General features: G+C 37.0%; 1 protein-coding gene across 1 annotated transcript; it reads left to right on the top strand.

Moving 5' to 3' along the window:
• The first annotated feature begins 3664 nt into the window (after window positions 1–3664).
• LOC127941373 (RAC-beta serine/threonine-protein kinase-like) lies at window positions 3665–20690 on the top strand. The gene is made up of 14 exons (XM_052536374.1): window positions 3665–4100; window positions 7722–7877; window positions 8034–8162; window positions 8540–8651; window positions 9397–9544; window positions 11144–11275; window positions 11381–11446; window positions 11540–11608; window positions 11711–11833; window positions 12011–12139; window positions 16077–16291; window positions 16374–16461; window positions 16785–16887; window positions 19226–20690. Exons 2-14 carry the CDS (start codon window positions 7832–7834, stop codon window positions 19303–19305), a joined length of 1440 nt encoding a protein of 479 aa, XP_052392334.1. The 5' UTR covers window positions 3665–4100; window positions 7722–7831; the 3' UTR covers window positions 19306–20690.
• The last annotated feature ends 2330 nt before the right edge of the window (window positions 20691–23020 follow it).

Below are 23020 nucleotides of genomic sequence, written 5' to 3'. Positions count from 1 at the left end.
CAGAGCTTTGTGTTTCATGTGTGGGGGTGCGTGTTTTTGTTCATGGACGTATGGCTGCACTTGCCTCTCTTTATCAGTGCCATCTTGTACGTGGTCACCTGACCGCCACTATCTGGTGGTGCGAAACAACTGTTGTCATAGCTTCAGCCCTCATTTGAGATGTTTTTAAACTTTGTGTTGAGGTATGAAATAATATGGCCATGATCATTTTTGTCTGTCGGCCATGCCAAACTGCCTTGGAAAATACATATAAATATAAATATATAAATAAGGTATATATATTTGTTTTGAGGGAAAAAAGATAGACAACTTGAGATAACGTTTCTATTTTAATGAAAATGATCGGTGAATGGGGACTTATTGTGATTATTATGTTTTCTTTTGAGAAATTATTTTCGGATTTCTGTTAAACTTCTGTTCCTTTTTTTTCTATAGAATATAGGCTTTTTACACTGAAATATATGAATAAAAATTGCGTAGAGACACTGGATTAGATGCTTTTATAGTCAAATACAGCTGCTTCTTCTACTGCACTTGTGTCTGCCTTTTTTTTTATCATCGTACAACTACATATACAAGAAACATATTTCATGGCCTTGCCACAAACACATTTGGCCCATTCATTACATTTTATTCTGTTCATTTAACTGTTGGTTCAGATACGAAAGTGGATATGACAATACAGGTAACCTAGCATTGTTACATAGGATGAGAAATACTGAAGTGAAACCAGCATTATTTCAATGCAGTCGAGTATATATAGGATTACAAAACTAGAACTTACTCTTGAGCAATGGAAACATGTTTGCAGCACATGTATTGTCATCCACACATACTGGGCATAATAAAAACAGCCTTGCAATGAAATCCAGGAAACAATTTCTTTGACTATATAAATGTTTATTTAGCCGTGGCTGAGAGCAGCAGCAGAAGGATAATGAGCTGTTGTTTCCTGTTATGAATGGACCCAAGTAGAGTTGTCAACAACTGCTACTATCTCACTCTGCGCTTAGTAGCCAACCCTGATAAACACATTTGGTTTCAGAATAGAGGATTAGAATAACCTCAACAACAGACCAAGCGGAGTGCAAAAGCAATACACAAATGTGGCAATTCTTCTGATAATATCTGTTCTTTAGAAATAGTTTTCTTTGTCACGCATATTTTTCACTTGCCACGGGCCCCGTCACATGGAAATAAACACGGCCATAAAAAGAAGCACAAATAAGTATCGTGTTAATCATTCGGTACAAAGAGTCCGATTGCCATGAAGTTGCTTTAATAGACCAGTTCAATAAACAAAATTTAAGATAAAATTTTACCTGTCATTGCATAATTATAGCTGCTATAGTCAGTGCTGGGTAGTAACTGATTACAGGTAATCTGGATTACATAATCAGATTCCAAAAATCAAGTAGCCTGCTTGTAATTAGAGTATATTTACATACATTTTATAATAATAATGCTCATAATAAGATTAAAGTTACTTTTTTATTCACACCCTGGCAGTAAATCATTCATAATTAATTGATTCTTCCTAATTCTTCCTATTTTTATTTTCTTTTAAAATGTAAAATAACGAACCTCCTCTCGAGCAATTGTCATGTATGAAACAAACAATCACGCAAGTTAATAAAACACTGGTGATGTATAGCTGTGAAACACTATGTCTTAATCATATCCAAACTGACCCGGAGTAACCGTTTATTCGAAGTTGGACTAACATCTTTCAAACTTGAAAGACTTTGGGCATGTGATGGTGTTGTTTTCATGCTTATTAATGTTTGTTCATGAAACGCAGGGTTTCCCAAATAAGTTTGTGAATGAATCAGTGTTTTTGGAACAAATAAGCGAAATCAACGAATCACTCTTCGTTAAGACCAAATTGCATATGGTGTTTCTTTTAAAGAATTTCATTTGCAACCATGAAAAATGATGTGTGTATGAGTGTGTGTCTGTGTGTGTATGTATGTATGTATGTATATATATATATATATATATATATTTATATATATATATATATATATATATATATATATATATATATATATATATATATATTCACAGTACAGACAAAAAGTTTGAACACACCTTCTCATTCAAAGTGTTTTCTTTATTTTCATGACTATGAAAATTGTAGATTCACACTGAAGGCATTAAAACTATGAATTAACACATGTGGAATTATATACATAACAAAAAAGTGTGAAGCAACTGAAAATCTGTCATATTCTAGGTTCTTCAAAGTAGCCACCTTTTGCTTTGATTACTGCTTTGCACACTCTTGGCATTCTCTTGATGAGCTTCAAGAGGTAGTCACCTGAAATGGTCTTCCAACAGTCTTGAAGGAGTTCCCCGAGAGATGCTTAGCACTTGTTGGCCCTTTTGCCTTCTGTCTGCGGTCCAGCTCCCCCCTAAACCATCTCCATTGGGTTCAGGTCCGGTGACTGTGTGACAGCACCCCATCACTCTCCTTCTTGGTCAACTAGCCCTTGATGCCTTCAGTGTGACTCTACAATTTTCATAGTCATGAAAATAAAGAAAACTCTTTGAATGAGAAGGTGTGTCTAAACTTTTGGTCTGTACTATATATATATATATATATATATATATATATATATATATATATATATATATATATATATATATATATATATATAGTATTATCTATGTAGTATGAATGAAATCAAAACACAGATGGTGTCATTATCATGACGTGAACAGTTTGCTTTGCTGCAGTATAGTAGGTAATCTTAGCATACTTTTTTAATGATATCCCTACCCCTATCCCTATCCCTACTATCTCTTTACTGTTTTTCCCCTACTATATTTTGACTCAAGGAATACCTTTTATTTTGGTTCTGAACTAATGAATTAGTTGAATAAGAGATTAAATGACCCACTCATAAGGTCAGTCTCGTCACCATCTAATGATGAAACTTGCATTACTTGATTTTTTTTATTGATTTATATTATATTCTTACTTGTATATTCTGTTTAACACATATCGGTTGTGATATTTAATTACCCCTCACAAAAATAATGGGGTGATACCAAGGAACAATAATGGTATCAGATGATAACCATGGTACCATATAATATTCATATAATATACAAGTAGTTCAACATTTTAAGTGGATCAAAAAAGTTAATCAAAGCTGTCCTAAGACAAGAACACATTTTGGTGTTAGGACAACTTTGATGAAAGGTTTTGACCCACTTCAAATGCTAGTGTACACACACACACACACACACACACACACACACACACACACACACACACACACACACACACACACACACACAATGATAATTAATTGGTACTCCAATGCACTTCAGAAAATAGCAGCAAAGAAATGCAGTACCATAGAGCTTTTTGATTATTTTTAAGAATATTTATAAAAACAACCAGAAAAAATGCTCACATTGGAGTATGCAAATATTATTTTAACTTCTAGCTTTTAACTTTTGAAAATAAACGCTGCACAGGAACTGTGGCAGATAACCAGTAGAGGGAGCTTCTATGCTTTACTACAGTCTATGGTTACAATATTGAAATAGCAACCGACGAAACAATCCGGACATGTATGAATTTATTATAAATTCATAACCTCGCTAGCATTACATAAATGAAAAACAGCAACACAAAAAAAAAGACTCGGACGTTGCCCGTGACGTCGCGGCGAGGCCGAGCGTGAGCTGAGGTCATTTCCTGTTTGTGTTCTCGTCGAGTCGCTAGACGGAGGCCTATCCGCAATACCACCACTACCGTAACATCGCTCATAGACCTACGGGACGGCCACGGCGAGCTTTTCCAAGGCATTAAACGCGTCAAATAAGCGTAGTGGGATGAGTTTGGGCGACCGGGTTCGAGTTTCGGGCCACTGAGGGGTGTTTTGTGAGGAAATTCGGGCGGTTGGGTGTTGTTATTTCTGGGGAAGCTGAGTGGTCATTGGCAGAGTTCAATACACAGCAGCTCGCGAGAAGAATAAACGCATATTTCACGTCTCTGAACACCCTTGTTTCACTCCACTTGCATGGGCTTTTGAGGATTATTACATTTCAGTCAACCAACACATCGCAGGAGAATAAAAGTGGAGGTAAGGGACTAAAACGTGCATCGATGATTGTTGGCTAGCGTGATGTTTAGCCTAGCCCGAGTCTCTGTATTTAAAGTGCACTTAAATGTTATGTTTTGTTGCGCTTTGGGATACATTCCCCAAAAACCTGTTTATCAATATATATTTCAGGTTTACCGTACGTTACATATAAACTGCATCTCCCGTCGTAACGCATGTTTGTCACTTCGTTTTTCTTTATAAATTAGTTTATTAAATACAAGTACGCTTATAGATTAATTTCAACCCATTTGGCGCTTCTGCTGGTCTCTCCCGAGGGGTCCTTGCTTGCTGATCCATTGTAAGTGCATCATTGTGTCTTGACGGAGATGTGTTAAGTTAAATGAGTGGAAGTGAGAGTATATTGTCGATCAGGCCCTTTACACTCTGAAAACAGGCATGATTGATCTATAGTGTGAAAAAATTGTACATGCTTATCGATCAAACTGATGGCTTTTTGCCTTTGATTTCAATAATAGAGCTCCACGTGGATTTCATTGCAATTCTGCAGGCATGTTTAAAATATGGAAACTTTATTGAAGGTTGAAGTAGTCAGATGTTTGACAGATATTGAATCATGCATCTGTCAGGTTTGTGCATGAGGCCTGAAGGTTATTGAGGTTGAGAGGGGTCAGATTTAGGACATCTATGTCTGGAATTATCCACTTGGTACAGAAAGCGTGCAATCATTAGTTTGCTGAAATGGTCACCGCTCTTGTTTGTCTTTCTACTGTGGACTTCAAAGTGCGTGTGTGTGTGTGTGTGTGTGTGTGTGTGTGTGTGTGAGAGAGTTGTTTATGAAAAAGAGGAACAGGCATACCACTGACCGATTGATACATGCACGCTAGATACATGTATATATGCCAGCGTTGAGTCAGATGGTCATCGTGTTTTTAATTCCAGTGCATGTGTTAAGCAGTTGTGTAATGGACTAGCAGGGGCGTCACAAGGTGGGGATTTTATTTTGCAGGGATAATCCAGTGTTGTGCCCATGGTGATGGGACAGCATGCCAGAACTGTGCCAGAGGCACTGCTATGCCAGGAAACTCCTCTGGCACAGACCGATATTATACTCGCAACAAACAAACAAAAAAAAAAGTGCTGTTTTCAAAAGCAAGAATCTCTATTACTAATGTATAGGTCTAGTGATACGCTGAACATGAAACCATCACATGCTTTTTATCCAGCACTGTTTGTACTACATATTTGAAAGATGCTACTTCAAATCGTGTTTTTATTAAGGATATTTATTAAGAGATCAATGATCAGAAAATCCCACAGATTAAGACTAAAGAAAGGACCCGAGCCATATCAAGGCACCAGAAAATAAAATCAAGCTGAAACTGGGCTTTTTGGACTTGGCCAAAAATGAACAAACAAAAATCTTAAGACCTTTTCTCGGTCACAACAGCAACAACAATAAAAGTTGAAATATTCTGTGACAAGCTGGTATTTTCTTCTTGGATGAAATTAATAAAATTTTAAGCTTAGTATTTATTTATTTATTTTAGAATGTATCTGGATTATACTATACACTGACAGATATAATTGAATGGTCAACAGATTAAAAAGAATATTTTGATAGTTTTGTCCCTCATGTTGTTCCGAACCTGTATAGACTTACTTTTGCGTTACACAAAAGAATATATTGTGAAAAAGCTTCGGCTACTTTTCGACCATACAATGGAAGTGTGTAAAGGGGTGGAAAACAACACTGGAGCCCAATGACTTCAATTATTAACAAAAAAGAGAGAAAATAAGGGTTGTTGGAGCTGATAGCCTTGTGGGCATGTTGCAAGTGATAACTAAACTTGTATCTTGTAACTAGTTTTTAACTCTTTAAGTATTTTTTTAAAAGTTATATCAATATATAGATATTTTGTATTAATATTATATTTATAATGAGTTGCAATGCTTAATAAATTCCCAGAAATGCCTTTGCAACGACCCACAACATCATCTTATACATGTACAAACTATGCTCAGATTTTCTTCAGGTGGGTGAACATTCTGTCCTCCAGTTATCAAGCATTGTTTTTTGCTGTAAAAGCTTGTGCTTTCTAATGTCGCCTCTGAAAACAGCAGGTGTCTCGTCCTGTTCGCCGTACAAAGTGGCACATTCACCTGTGATTCAGATTGGCTTTACTGCAGTCTAATTGGCATCTCCATGGTGATAGAACAGAGCTCTCTCATTTCCTGTCAAAAATGGTCTAAAAACACTTTGCGGTAAAATAAGCTCATCCTTGTCCCATGTTCATTAACTTTGTGTTATTCTCTGCACGTGGGTTGTTTTTAAAACCCCGCCATTTACAGTATATTATATAGATTATGAGAGTAAAAGCTTTGGAAATAAAGACAGGGAATGTAGGTTTCATGGTTATTTTCATTATACATTTTTTTTGGCACACATTTTATATATCGATGCACAACAACGTATGAATTAAACATGTTTGTGAATTCAAATTAAGTTCCACAGGAACAAAAAGAAGAACATTTGTATTTGTTCCTTTTTGTAACCGATGGCAGTCTAAACACATGCTAATCAATCGACGTAAATGGTTTTAGAACAAATACAGTATAAGCATAATCCCCATCAACATTAGGGTGATGCATTTAATAATGTTAAGCACATGAAGAATATAATCTTATATCAAATATTCTCATATTTTGGTTTTGAATGTAGATACAATAAATGATTCTTTAAAGAATGAGGCATCTTTAAAAGATAATGTGGTGATGTATCTGTCTTGTCTTTTTGGATTGGTTGTGCTTTCCGAATGTCATGACACATATGAGATTAATATTTAGAAATCCATTTGATTATAAAAGGTGATCAGTTGTCCACTCATAGACTGCACATAGATGACATCTTATTAAAGATGGACAAAAAAAAAAGAACATGGATTATATCCATTAACATCCACCCGGATCGAGACCCTGATCCTTCATCAGCACTTTTATCCCACATATAAAGATATCTGTTTGTGAATAATGACTCAGCACTAGATTCATTGATGCGGTGTATAATGGCACTGAAATTTTCCACAGTACGTCTTGCACTCACCTCTTTTTCATGAGCGGTTCATTCATTGCTTTCCTCCTGCCCCCAGTTAGATCTCGATACTGGAACGCACATGGGACTTTGATTTATTCAGGAAGATGATAACAAATGAGCTGTCCCTCATCTGTTAAATGTTAAATTGAGGCTTATCTGTTGCGGAGTGCTGAATCCTGCATTTATGTCAAGTTTACATTGCAAACATTTCTAAACGGGTGGCATTCCTGCAGCTTTAGTCAGGTGACGTTTGTGCTGAATCTTTCAGTTGTTGAGTTCAGATGTTAGATACAGTATTGATACTAATAAATTCAAATGCAAAATGCTGTTACTAAAGGACTCATTCACCCGAAAATGAGTATTCTGTCATTTATTCATCCTCTTTACTTTAGTTTGTGGAACACTAAAAAGATGAAGACTATGAAAATGCTTTTTTTTGCCATACATTGAAAGTCAGTAGTGGGTCTAATGTTTTGTTCATAAACACTGTTTGCTTAAAACGAGTAACAGAAAGTCTGCTTAACATTGGTTTATTTGCATGATCCCAGGTGAGTCTGGCTCTGGTACTGAACGTGTCTGCCTGACCCGAGACTCAACACTCCCCCTTCCCCAACCTCCCTGCCACCCTGCCCTACGCCCCGCACACCCCTAACCCAGCATGAACGAGATCAGCATCGTCAGAGAGGGCTGGCTCCACAAGAGAGGTAAGAAAAACACACTCAATCTTTATTACAGTCCATATCATATTTTTGGATTGTAAACAGAGGTGTTGTCTTCCTTGTCTCTGCCTTTTTGTTTTTTCCCTACTTTCTACCTTCTGCCATCTACTTCCTTATATCTCTTCCTCCTTCTGTCTGCAGGTGAATACATTAAGACTTGGAGGCCCCGATATTTCATCCTAAAGAGTGATGGCTCTTTCATTGGGTACAAGGAGAAGCCAGAGACTTCAGACCACAATCAGCCCCCTCTCAATAACTTCTCTGTTGCAGGTCTGCCACACTTTACTGCCCCTCTCCCCACACACCAGATTGTGTTTAGTGTTCTAAAATATGTGTTTCCTTAAGGTAGTTTAGTTTTTGAGCGGTGGTTTTTTTCATTACTTACCAATTATTATTAACAGAAACTTAGGCAAGCGATGCATGATTAAGCTTACTGTACCAAATAGAAAATTGGACCGTATCAATGTTTTTTTTGTTTTGTTTGTTTGTTCTTATACATTGATTTATATCTGCTAACAATGAATTTCTAATTGTTTTTGCTCTTTTTGTGATTTTAAGGATCACGTTTCCCATCTAAGCACCTGAAGTTGTGTACAACAAATTTAAATCCAAAATACAGCTTTTCAAAACTTTAATATCCTTGACAGAGTGTCAGCTGATGAAGACTGAAAGACCTCGGCCGAACACTTTTGTCATCCGCTGCTTGCAGTGGACCACTGTTATTGAGCGGACCTTCCACGTGGAAAGCAACGCTGAAAGGTGAGGAGATGAGATGGAGGGTCCTGCTGGAATCATTGTCCTCGTTGTGAATGAATGAGTGGAAGAGAGATCTCAAGAAGCAGATACTGAATGGTATTTACTGGAAAAGCAGATTAAGTTGAATTAACCAGATTTCTGCCAACCAAAACAGGTTATTACTCATTGCCTGTTGCTTAAATTGAATCTTAAAGGAACACTACACTTTTTTTGAAAATAGGCTAACTCCCCTAGAGTTAAACAGTTGAGTTTTACCGTTTTTGAATGCATTCAGCTGATCTCCAGGTCTACCATTAGCACTTTTAGCTTAGCTTAGCGTAGATCATTGAATCTGATTAGACCGTTAGCATTTCGCTCAAAAACGACCAAAGAGTTTTGATATTTTTCCCATTTAAAACTTGACTCTTTTGTAGTCACATCGTGTGCTAAGGCTGACGGAAAATGAAAAGTTGCTGTTTTCTAGGCTGATATGACTAGGAACTATAAGAAACTTTGCTGCTGTACCATGGGTGCAGTGATATTACACAGCACCTGAAAATAATCCCCAGCTTGTTTGTGTAGGTGCTGCATAATATCACACTTCATTATGTGACTAAATACCTCAATTCTTCCAAAGGATGGTAATCATGTACCTGTGATCAGCTCAAGATGATAGAAAATAACAAGAGGAACCATAATGTGCATTACGTTTTTATGTTTTCCTTGGATTTAATGAATGATTAATGAATTAATTTTGATGTCAATGCAGAGAGGAGTGGATACGTGCAATACAGGCTGTGGCCAATGGGCTCAAGTCCCGGGAAGAGGAGGAGCCAATGGACATCAACTTTGGCTCCCCTGGAGACAACAGCCTGGAGGGAATGGAGGCTGCCATTGCAAAGTCCCGCACCAAAGTCGTAAGTGCCTTAACCCCACGTGTTTGGATGTTTGGGTAACAGTCTTCACTTCTGTATAAGAAACTTTCTCAGTTGTCTGCAGTGTGTTTTTTTTCCCCATATGTTTTATTGACTGTATTTTATTATGATAATGAACCGGCTGCACTGTCAAGGTAGCAATGCTTAACTGTGTGTGTGCAAGCCACGCCGGCACAATCCCTTGAATTTTTTTCATTTAACAGTGGAAGCAACTACTCCTTATAGTCATAAAGATAATCGGAATTGTAAAAGGTTTGCTTTTATCTGTGTACATTCACAATAACAATAAATCTTTGTGCTTTGGTAACATAAGCTTAAAGGAAAATAGGATGCCATTTTCTGCCGTCTGGTTTCCTTTCGCGCAGCACAAAAATGAACCGAGACTCTGCATCCTAGGCTACTTGTTGCACAGTTTTTCTTTCCGTTTTCTTCATTTATTATTTAAGTTAAAATATATTTATTGTATATACCTATTTATTTGTTCTAATTTAATTCAAATCTAATTTAAGATCATTTTGTTGTTTAACAGTTAATTATCAGTTAACGAGCATCGATTGTCAGTTAAGAAAAATAACCGAAATGAACATCCCTAATCTGTGCATATTTCTCTCTTGATTCAGCCAAGACAACCTTTTTCACTGGAGAAAGAAATATTATGGATAGTGTATTTTAATCTTAAGCAACGGTTTGAAATTACCGTATTTTTCGGACTATAAGTCGCACCTGAGTATAAGTCGCATCAGTCCAAAAATATGTCATGATGATGAAAAAAAACATAGATAAGTCGCATTTATTTAGAACCAAGAACCAACAGAAAACATTACCGTCTACAGCCGCGAGAGGGCGCTCTATTCTGCTCCGTGTAGGCTACAGGAGCAGTGAGCTGCATAGAGCGCCCTCTCGCGGCTGTAGACGGTAACGTTTTAACTTGGTTCATGTCTCTTAGTTCATTCATTTTGATAAATATGTCGCACCTGACTATAAGTCGCAGGACCAGCCAAACTATGAAAAAAGGTGCGACTTATAGTCCGGAAAATACGGTAAAAACCTCTAAATGATGGATTTGTTTAACAAGATATTACTGTAATCAATGGACTGAGGCTGACAGTCACTGTACCATATCCATTACTTGGCATAATTGTTGGTAATATTGCACAAAGCAGTTAAATTGGGAGTTCACCGGTGTGTGACAATTAGTTTATGGCGTTATTTTAATGTCAAATGACGAGAGCGCATTATTGTAGCATAGAGAGATTTGTTAGTGCACAGGACACAGTTTGAGAGAAAGGAGAGACACGTTTTAAGTGCGCGCATTCTCTCCGGGCGAGAGCAGTTTGTATCTGAGCACAAGTGTCAGGTTACTCGCGCATTATATTAATGTGGATTCCCGCTACAAAAATGTGCTCTCCACATTTGTCATTAAAATAACGCCATATTTGTTGTTGATGTTTGTGTGACTAAAATTTATAGTCTCTATTAATAAAAAAATATAAAATGTAAAAAAGTTTTAGGTTTATTTATAAAAGCCTTTTTTAATATTGAGATGTAATGGCTGAGCAGATCTGTTTTTCATATTTTTAGACAATGAATGACTTTGACTACTTAAAGCTGCTGGGTAAAGGCACTTTTGGAAAGGTGATTCTAGTGAGGGAAAAGGCTACTGGCATGTACTACGCCATGAAGATCCTACGCAAAGAGGTCATCATTGCTAAGGTGGGCGGCACACACGAATCAGAACTTTAAAATGCTCCTGAATAATTAGTTTGAGAGTCATGACCAGTTGGTTCTTTTTCTTTTCTTTTTTGTGGTCTATTTCAGGACGAGGTTGCACACACAATCACAGAAAGCAGAGTGTTGCAGAGCACACGGCACCCCTTCCTTACGGTATGTTCATTTCTGTCAGGGTTTTTTATTATTACACAATTCTCTTGCTTTTAGATTTGTTAATTCACATTTTTTTTTTCAATCTCTCAACAGACACTAAAATACGCCTTCCAGACACGAGATCGATTGTGTTTTGTCATGGAGTACGCAAATGGAGGCGAGGTTTGTCACATCCTGTCACTCCTTACAAAAACAAACTAGAAAGGCCTACACCATTCTGTCTTTTTTAAAATTCTGTTTTGTCTCCTTTTTACGTGTTTCCAGCTGTTCTTCCACTTGTCTCGAGATCGCGTGTTTACGGAAGATAGAGCTCGCTTCTATGGGGCTGAAATAGTTTCAGCTTTGGAATATCTGCACTCTAAAGATGTCGTCTACAGGGACCTAAAGGTTTTCTGTGTTCTCAATGCTTTATGTTTGATATGTAATTATTATAAAAATAGTTTGAATTGCTCTTTGAAAATTGTGTCATAGACCACAGACATGAAATCTGAGTTCCTTTTTTTTTTACTTCAAATGGCAAAACGCTATTTCCTTATTCTCTTACAATTGTATTTCTCTCTGCAGCTGGAGAATCTGATGCTGGATATAGATGGTCACATTAAAATCACAGACTTTGGCCTGTGTAAAGAGGGCATTACTAATGAGGCCACCATGAAGACATTCTGTGGGACCCCAGAGTACCTTGCTCCTGAGGTACTGCAAACTCACTTCATGAACTTGTTTTTTCAGTTGCTTTTTGGATCATAGTTTGATAGATTAAAAAGTAGGAAAAAAAGATTGGAATTAGTCCCAGCTCTGATTTGCTCATTTTCTGACGTATTATAATGGAATCTCACAGTGTTTTAAAGCTGAAAACTGCCTTGTTGGTTGTGTGTTTTGAACCACATTGAAAGGAGAACAGATGCTAAAAATAAAGCAATCACTAGATGAAGGTTTAAGAAAATATTTTGGCCTGACACATTTCTTCAAGTGAGTAGTTAAAGGGTTAAACAAAATTGTGTTGAGGCTGAATTTAGAAAGTATCATTTTATGTGTAATTTAGCATATTCAATTTAGTTTCTTTAAATATTAAAAGATGAAAAGAATATTTAAAAATTGTTCTTTTAAGCAAGTCTTATGAAGCAGAATGCTGTAAAACAAAAGACTTAAAACCGTTTTCTGTTACATTCGATGTGATTCTGTAATTGGAGATACATATGGCATTTCATAAAGTTAAGAAAAAAAACCCAGTTCACTAACAAAAATTCTTTCCAGTATTTTATTGAAAACATCACATATTTTAATAATTCAGTGCTTGCCAAGCACAGATTACTTCCTTTTTTTACTTTTAATGAAAAACAGATGTCTTTATGGTATTGTTTGTCAACTCTGTTACGGACAAATTAGGCAATGTGTAGAAATAACAATGAATCATGAAAGGAAAAATCTTTCTTTTAGCATTAGACAAACGGTCCTTACATTCCAACATTTGTAACTGAGATTATATTTCACTTATGCATACCTTATAAAGAAAAATAAAATACCCATGACTTCACAGAATTTTCCACTTGAAGCGAATGGTTTTTAATCTGAAAAAGTATTATATACAATATCCGGAACAAAAATAATATTATTGAAATATTATAAGGATGCATCATATATCTGTGTTTGAGGTTTTAAACAACAATAGTATTGCATTTTTTTTGTGTGAAAATAATTCATAAACACAGTTGACCCTTTAAAAGCACTGATGCAGTCCGAAGGGACTCGTGTTCATGGATGAGCTCATGATTTATTAACATAGTAGAATGAAGCAGGGTGAGAATGAAAGGTGGCAAAGCAAATAGAGTCTGCTGAACGAGCGCGACACACGGCTTGAGAGCAGCAGAGCTTTTATTAAGCCACAGTGGACCGCTTCTGCTCCTTCCAGGTGGCGTATTTGGGGAAAAAAAACTGAGCTGTTTTATCAGAGTAGATACGTTTGAAAGTTCTATTATAATGCTACTCTGTGCGGTCGTCACTGGTCTATTAAAACGTCTTCGGGGTTTCCATATGTTTTCTACATAACAAAACTGGAAATCGAGGGGTTATAACGTCATTGGCAGGCGACATAATGACACGGTCTGTGTCACTAGTTAAAATTTATTATTTCTCTAGATTTAAACATTCTTCGAAACATTTGTGATAATGTAAGTACTCTTGGATATTTTAATAAAACATCTTACATAGTGTGCCTTTTTAAAGGGGTCATATTATGCTTTTTTAAAAGATATTTTTTTTGTGTATTTGGTGTAACAGAATATGTTGACATGCTTTAATGTTTGAAAAAAAAAATTGCTCTGATTGGCCAACTGACCCAGTGCATTGTGATTGGCCGAACACTACAAGCACTCGTCGTGTTTGCAGTACACAAGCTACGGTTGAGACAGCTGACTCCACTGTGATGTGGATTCAAACACATGCAAAATTCCGCATTTGAACATTCAATATGAAATACTTACAAATTGTCATAGCAAAGTCAGAATGACCTCCTCTCCTAAGTTCACGAAACGGTTGTCCATAAAATGCATTGCTGTTGTGTTGTAAGTAATCCTAAATATTCCTAAATGCATCTACTTTCTAAAGGCCAGATAAAGTGATTTTGCTTTCGCCCCGATTACACACACATCTCCCTGACATGGCTACTTCAACACTGTGGTTACTGAAACCACGCCTTCTTTCTTTGTGTGAACATTTGAAATCGCGTCTTATGACCCCTTTAAGTAACAGTTTTAAAGTAACAGAATTATCCGGTGGAACTGACCATTTTATTTTTGCCAGAAACTCAACTTGCTAGCATAAATGCTAAGAGCACATGGCACTAAAGAAATCATGATTAAAATACCTTTAAATAACCCCATGTGTGGTCAGTAATATATTTTGTTTTCCTTTTGATATTGTGATAACTGTTGACGTTCTCTTTAGATTAAAATATTTTCTCAGAGAGAGCACACAGACTTTTCAGTGCTTCAGATGTTATCAGTGAGGGAAAGTGACATAATATCCAAAGATTTTATTATTTTGGCTGCTTTTTTTTTAAGAGCTGCCGCTGTTGAACATGCCGCAGATCTGACATGCATTGTATTTTCTCTCAAATCTCTTTACCTTTTCTGATCCACTTCAGTTCTTAATGTCTCTACTAGTGAACTGATGAGTTTAATCGGGTGTGTTAGTTGGAGGGAGACAGTTCTGGGATGCTCCGGGACAGTTTTGAAAACCATTTCAGAGACATTTTCTTTAATGGGACTCATATATAATATTAGGGGTGTGCGATATGACTCTTTTTGATTGTGGATGATAAAAATGTCTCCATGATCTGCTTTTGAAGAAATATCGTAGTATCGTGCTACAGCGCATATTCTATCAGCTGCAAGTTTGGTGCCTCCATCATATACTGTACAACGCCACATTATTTGCATGTGCTTTTAAATGTTTCATTCGTGCACTGGTCTGACCTGTGCTTTTTCTGAGTGCTGCATACATTATTGTCAAGGGATAGATCACCCTATAATTGAATTTTAATGAACCTTTATTAATTTATTTCTTGTGCTGAACACAAAAGACGATGTTTTGAAGACTGTGGGTAACCAAACAGTTGCTGGTCCACATTGAATTTGATGGAAGTAAAAAATACTATGGAAGTCACTGTGGACCAGCAACTGTTTGGTTTTCCACGTTTCTCAAAATAGCATTCATTTTCAGTAGAAGAAAGAAGCTCATTCAGGTTTAAAACCACATTTGAGTGAGTTTTTTTTTTTTTTTTTTAAACCTTGAAAGGCTTTGTCTTTTTATAATAGGGAAATAAGTTTGTCTGTAATGCTCAGACATCTTGCAAAATAATAAAACCAACATGACAAAGAATTGTGATAAAATCGTGAATTGTGTGATCTTTCAAAAAAAACATATGTTTTTTTTTTTTTTTTTAAATCGCTCACCCCTATATAATGTGTTACATGCATGCACAGTTTTAAGGCAACTTTAATTGTATTTTTGAAATTCTTCAACTTGTAGAGATTTTCGACTATCGTCTCTATCGCGCTTACACGATCACGAGAAATAGCTATGCTACATGGCACTAAGGTTTTATATGTTGTGGTTTAAAAACAGGTAATTTTTAAGCTATTGAAATGTAATGAGCAGCAAAAGAAAATTTATTTCATTATATACACGTGCCTTCTGAGAGACCGTTTCTGAGCACTGACAAAGAGGTGTCACACGTGAAGACGGTGCTACTACAGTGGTGTGTGTGTGTGTGTGTGTGTGTGTGTGTGTGTGTGTGTGTGTGTATATATATATATATATATATATATATATATATATATATATATATATATATATATATATATATATATATATAGTTACTGTGAAAATAAAATTATTCATATCGTGATTGTACACACAAATGTGAACCTGGTAATTATTTCTTTCCGTATTTAATGTTGTCACTCAGGATTATGCTGCATCATCAAAGTAAAATAGTTTGCAAAAGTATGTTTTTGCAAACATTATATAAAAATTATGTTTTATTTAAGCTTGTTGTTTTCTCCTTTTTTTATTGCCATCTCTAAACAGACTACTTAATTTTTCCTCTTTTTCTCTTTCTTTGCTGTAGGTATTAGAAGACAACGATTACGGGCGTGCAGTGGATTGGTGGGGTCTGGGGGTGGTCATGTATGAAATGATGTGTGGTCGGCTGCCGTTCTATAACCAGGACCATGAACGTCTCTTTGAGCTCATTTTAATGGAGGAGATTCGCTTCCCCAGAAACCTCTCGCCCGAGGCAAAGGCCTTGCTGGCTGGCCTGCTCAAGAAAGACCCCAAACAGAGGTAAGAAGTGCGTCTGTTTCCACTTTTGTTATGAAAGAGGATCTTGCGTATGTTTTAATAAATGTTTTGGTGTTTTTTTAAGGCTCGGAGGAGGTCCTGAGGATGCCAAAGAAGTGATGACACACAAGTTCTTCAGTTCCATGAACTGGTATGATGTCCTTCAAAAGAAGGTAAGAGTTTAAGGCAGTGGGAGCAGATTCATTGGATGTAATCCTCACACAAATTAGAGAATGTACACAGCTAATCACTTTGACAGATGCTCTCGAATCGCGTTTACATTCATGTTCCAGTATTGTGTCCGTGTGATTGATTGCAGCATGATTGGAAGACATATATCCTCAAACACAACATGTTTTTTACTTCATTAGACATTTAACAGTAATCAGTCATTTATGCTGATCTCTGCATGTGGTTAATGAGGGATGTGTGAAAACCAAATGTTCTCTAGAGCTTTTTGTTAGAATCACCTCTCACCCTCCTGTTTTTTCTGCAGCTCAGCCCACCCTTCAAGCCGCAAGTGACCTCAGAGACAGACACACGCTACTTTGACGACGAGTTCACTGCACAGACAATTACTGTCACGCCACCTGACCAATGTGAGTACTTCAGTTCTTCCTCCTTGCCTGTCTGCTTGTGACGTCACGTATCTTTGTGTCTGAGAAAACGGTTAACAAGTAGAAAATGACTGCAAATATTTTAGCCCTAAAGAACTGCACAAATTGTGCATGTGTCACGCTTATCCATCTGCACTCATCTGCGGTTGAGTATACTTTGAAAGCTGTGCGGACGCGGCTGGGCACGAGATGGAACAGAACGTTGTGAAGTTTACCCAGGCCTCAAGTTTAACCAAATCAAAAATGCATTGTTGAGAAAAACAAAGAGTTGCATTGGTGTATAACTCACTTGATAAATAATATTACTACTTTCAGAAGTAATATAAAATATCTGTAAATGATGTACAAACATAAGCAATACAAAGATTATAGTGGCATTCATTATAAACAACATTTAGGCTATTATAAAGGCCAAACCTGCTTAAAAGTATAGTTCACCCAAAAATGAAAATAGTCATTAAAGGGATAGCTCACCCAAAAATCTTATGTTTATCTGCTTACCTCCAGGGCATCCAAGATGAAGGTGACTGTTTCTTCAGTAGAACACTGTCTGTCTGTCAGTCTTATAATGGAGGTGAATGGGAATCACAGCTAAAAACATACAATAAAAAATTGGTTGGTCTGTGCAAGAAACCAAACAGTATTTATTAGGGCTGGGATAAACGATTATTAACGATTAATCTAGGGATTATTTTTTGGATGCATCGATTAATCTAACGATTAATTTTTTCAGACCTATTCGATTATCTCCCCATTAATTGACTACTAACATTTTATACATGTTGATTTACATATCTGAATGAAAAAAAACATGAATTCCTTAACATTGCAATATGTTTATTGCTCTTAAAATTACTAAATAAAAGACATTACTTTGCACTTGTATAGAGATAGCATTCAATAAAACCTTGAAGCATTGAAAACACATAGCTTACTGAAACAAGCTTACTGAACACATATGGCCTAGCTTACTGAATACAAGTTATTCTTTCAGATGAAAATAACAACAACTTGATGTCTAGCATTTAATAAAAATGTCATATAATAATGTCATATATAATAAATGTCAAATAATAATAAAAATGTCACCCAAAATACTTGTTTAGAGCAATTGAAAAGAATACAGTAACCAATGTAAACTTGAGGGCTTTAGGCTAATACAGAGAGTGCTTTTCCAAAAAAAAAAAAAAAAATTAAACAGCAGCCTGACATGGAGAAAAAAAAAAATCTCAGAATGCTCCACATGAAACTTTGGCGATCCGCCCTTTTTCTATTGTGTCTAATGATTTTGGTTAATATGCATGAGGGAGAGAGAGCGAGAGAGAGAGAGAGAGAGCGAGCAACACAGCGCTCGTGTAGTATGAAGACTGTGAGTGCGCGCTGTCAGCCGGGGCTCTCTCTCGTACGCGTCCTGTCAGGCGCAGCAGTCATTCTATTTTACATCACTCACTGATCAAATAAGGCTTTGACAGCCGCCAAAAAAAAAAAAGATCAATGCAGAAAACCCCCCTGGATTGGTTATATAACGTTGGACAGAATGTTAATCCGGCCATCGCGTATATTCAGTGCACATAAGGTAAACGTTTTGCAAACGTTTTTTAGAGAAATAAAAACAGGTCGACGAATCGATGCGCATATTTTGCGTCGACGTCATCGATGACCTCGACGTGTTGTCCCAGCCCTAGTATTTATATAATAATAGAAGACGCCTCACTTACCTGCTTGAGAACACGCTCAGGAGGACGCGCTTAGGAGAGTTCAAACAGTAGCACATTGTGTGAATCAGAGGTAAAAAACAATATAAATACCGTTCTGTTTGTTGCACATACCGATCATTTTGTGTCTTTACACATCAATGTATCGTCGAGAGCCGCAGGGATTAATTTGGTTTTCTTTAGTTTTAGTGTAAGTTTTAGCCGTGATTCCCATTCACCTCCATTATAAGACCGACAGACTGCAACGTTTTGTGTTAAAAATCTTAGTTTGTGTTCTACTGAAGAAACAAAGTCACCTACATCTTGGATGTCCTGGGGGTAAGCAGATAAACATCAAATTTTTCTTTTTGGGTGAACTATATCTTTGATTACTTGTAAAACCTGTCAGACCTTTGTTCATCTTCAAATTAAGATATTTTTGATGAAATCTGTGAGCTTTCTTACCCTGCGTAGACAGCAACATAACTGACACGTTCAAGGCCCAGAAAGGTAGTAAGGACATTGTTAAAATACTCCATATGACAGAATTTTCATTTCTTGGTAAACTCACTGTTTAAGAGGAATAAATGATTAAATGAGATTTTTTTTTTTGTTGTTGCTTGCAGATGATAGTCTTGATGTGGAGGACCCAGATGCACGCTCACACTTCTCACAGTTCTCCTACTCAGCCAGTGTGCGAGAGTGACCCCTCCCCTCCCCACCCTCTCACCCTTACCAGCACACCGGACGCCCCTCACATACACAAACGCAAACGCATACAAGGACACGTGCACCAGCAACCCAATCCCACCGAGGAGTGGGTTCTAGGGGGGAGTGCGGCATCTGTGAACGATCCTGAACAGGTGGTACCCTCTGGTCAGTCCTGGTTTCCGATTGGCCTTTCATTCAGCCAGTCGTAGCCTGACACTACACACTGCAACACAATCCATCAAAGAATCACTGAATAAATCTCAACCAATCAGGTACCATTGAGAACACCGCTCAGCACCAGCAGGTTTCAGGACACACGCTCACACTCAAAACACTGGACTACGGGACTCAAGCCTCTTGTAAACACAGATATCAAACACACTCTAAATCATCTTGTGGGGACAAGAGAAATCAGTTTGGACTTATTTCCCACCGATTGTTACAGTTTTAAAGCCATATTTCTGCAAATGTACAAGTGCTCTTTCTGGAACTAGATGTTACCAATAGTGTTTTTACAGCAGGAGGACCGACGATAGGGTAACACAGAAAGGAATAGTGCTGTTTCTCTGCCTGGGTTTGTGCACCGAATGCTGTGTGTGTGTGTGAGCGCGTCAACAGATGCGTGTTCTTCAACTGTGTGTCTTTTTGTGTTTCCATTTTGTAAAAGGGCATAACGTTATGTTGAGGAGTTGAACGGGGTGGGATTGTTAGGGGTTTGGAGACTCACACTATAGATGTGAAAATGTGCTTTAAAGGGAAAAGAGAGAGAGGAAGACAGCTCTAGTGTGTTAACAGAGAGCCTGTGGTTTCCTCCACATCAGGAACATTGAAACCGGCTTTCTGGAGAGGCGTTTTTCCAGTTTTCATCTGCAGCCCCAGAGGTTAGTGTATCATAGAAACTGTCCATCATGTTGTTTCCATTCTCTCGAACGTTTTGCAGGCATTGATGTTAAAATTTAGAGACGAACGTACAGGCAACAACCATAACGGAAAAAGGATTTGAATGTTCTGTTATTTAACTGCAAGAGCTACTGCATCAGCATGACCGACTGGTTCAAGTAGCAAACAGTGGAAACCGCCTTGACACTTTTTTCTTTTCATTTTTTCTTTTTTTTTCAATTAGTGTAGTCAGAAAAAAATGGTTAGGATGTTTGAAAGAAAATGTTCAACTTCATCTCCAGCTGTGTAACGTAGGTGAGCTTCTCCAGACAGAAGCTGTCTTCTTTTGCCTTTTGAAAGATGATTCATGTGCAAGGAACATCAAACTATTTTGTTTATTGTTTTATTCCTTATTTTATTTGGATCATTTTTTCTTCATTCGCCCACTCACTGAAATTACATTGTCTTGGTAAAAAAATATAAATATATATATAAAATATATATTACAATAGTAAAGTTTTTTTTTTTTTTTGCTTTTGTTTCTTTTGTCCATTTTTCCATTTGTGTGAATGTGTGGTTCACTTGTGCATGTGTGGGTGTGTAACAAGGTAGTGACAGTATATATTTGCAAGGGGAAATGAAAAGCTTCCTTTGTCGAGAAATGACGAGCATTTGTGTTTAAACATGATATATTACCATCCCTCCTCCATAAACTTTCTCATACACAAACGTCCTCACAGGTACCAACAGCAGGGCCAAACTGAAGTACTTCTGCGGGTCTTAAGTGCATCAAAACCAAAAGACGCAACTCACTAGGTTTGGAAACAGCCCTTATTGCCTTGACTGAGAGAGAGACCACCAGATGGTGCCATTTGCAAGTGTCATTAAATAATACATTGCTCCAGGCACATGCACACTAGTTCACACCATGATGCTCAATTATAGTTTTTTAAAAGAAACTCCTGGGTGGAGACATGAGGGGTGAAGATCTAAAATGACCTGCTGTAGTGCTTTCACCCATTTTTCTTGTGTGTGTGTATATACCTACATTTGTAGGACAAATCAGCTTTGAAGTGAAATTATTTTGCAAATTTAACCATCGACTGTTCTGTTCTGAATGTGATGAACAATCACGAATGTCATCATTGATGCTCGGTTTGCTTTTTTAGTGCTGGGGATGCAAACGTTGGGGGGAAACTTGAAATTTCATCAAACTCTATTTTTTTTTTTTTTTTTTTTTGGGATACAGAGTGCTATGGGGGTATGCTTTGCTATTAGGAAATACATGCGAGTAAATTCTTTTACCAAAAACTGTATGATGTCTGCCTCTTTTACTAACCCAACAGCATGGCAAATTAACCAAGTGGACAGCAGATTTTGATACACTGTGTTATTCGGCTAGGGTTGAGCCTAAAAATGTGCACAGTTTTTGTTTTATTGAAGACATTTATACTTTAAACATTTAATTGTTCAAATATATTGGAAATGTGTGTATATATAATTGACAGCGTTTCAGCAGTGGTCTGAATAATAATGTACAACAGTCATGAGGATTGATCTTTGTCATCTTTATAGCTGAGAAGTACCAGAAAAAATACATGAACTTCTGTGATCTCAGACATGGAGTCAAAAGATTGAGAACCAGTGCTGCTGTTGAATCACAACCAAAGATTTATTTGTATTTTCTTTGGGCATGTCATTCACAGTGCTGATTTCCTATACAACAAGCCCCAAAACTGCATTACTAACCCCCTATGGTAAATCTTAATCTCTAACCTTAAAGTGATAGGTCAGCAAAAATTACACTTGTTTTTTTTTTTTTTTTTCACAAACCTGTGACTGACTGACTTAAGTGGAAAATAACCGAAGATATTATAAATATGGTCTGTTGTCACCAAAATGTTTTGGTTACCAACATTCAAAGTGATATGCTCATGTGTTCTTTAGTAGGAAGTAAATCATACAGGTTTGGGACTAAACTCTTCCTTTAACCTTCGTTTCCTGTAGCATTGGGCAACACATACTGGTAGAAAGCATTACTAGGTCTGACAAGAAACACACAGAACACTGTACCTTTCAACATTTTGTAGAAGTTTTTATTTTATAAAAAAATATTTTGATGACAAAATTCCTGGCACACCACCTCCAAGAATTCCCACCTCAGCTCCTGGGTGCTTTGCAGTCACAGAAGAAGTGATGAATCCTAAATTGAATCAAGACATTTTCCAGGAGAATGTCAGAACTGCAGATCATTTCTTCAAGCTTTAGATTGGGTTGGGTGATGCAACAACATAATGACCCAAAACACAATTAAATAAATACTGAATGGATGAAAAATAAGGAAATGTGTGTTTTCCTGTGTCTTGACCTTAATTCAATTGAGATGCTGTGGCACAAATGGACAATGATCAAGACGATACTGATAAACTGTAACAGATTTATGGGGAAGGATTCAAAGCTGGTAAAAGTCTGCTGCAAGAAACATTTGCTAGAGGTTGAACTGTTGAAGGAGGAACACACTGTGAATGCATTCGATAACAATGTGCAAATTACAATTGTTTCTATGATGTTAATTTAGTCAGATTGTGTTTGCCTACATTTTACAGGTAATTAATGCAGAGATCCAGTTCCTGTAGCTCATTTGGTAGAGCATAGCGCAAGGTTGTAGGTTCGATTCCCCGAGAACACATGATAGGTAAAAATTGATATATAGCCTCAATGCACTGTAAGTCGCGTCTGCGACTTACAGTGCATTGAGGCCTTTTTTTTTTTTTTTTTAGCCTTTTTTTAATAGGCTATTATAAAAAAAAAAAAAAAATATTAACATGATC

Source organism: Carassius gibelio, chromosome A21 (assembly GCF_023724105.1).
Source record: "Carassius gibelio isolate Cgi1373 ecotype wild population from Czech Republic chromosome A21, carGib1.2-hapl.c, whole genome shotgun sequence".
NCBI lineage: Eukaryota > Metazoa > Chordata > Actinopteri > Cypriniformes > Cyprinidae > Carassius > Carassius gibelio.
The sequence above is the reverse complement of the archived record's forward strand: the minus strand, read 5'-3'. Positions and strand labels throughout refer to the sequence as shown.

Bases quoted from the DNA above. Each gene is read 5' to 3' on its own strand.
- LOC127941373 (XM_052536374.1), top strand. From the start codon at position 7,832: ATGAACGAGATCAGCATCGTCAGAGAGGGCTGGCTCCACAAGAGAG. The intron at 11,834-12,010 runs GTTTTCTGTGTT...TTCTCTCTGCAG, and splicing joins TCGTCTACAGGGACCTAAAG to CTGGAGAATCTGATGCTGGA. The intron at 16,292-16,373 runs GTAAGAAGTGCG...TGTTTTTTTAAG, and splicing joins AAGAAAGACCCCAAACAGAG to GCTCGGAGGAGGTCCTGAGG.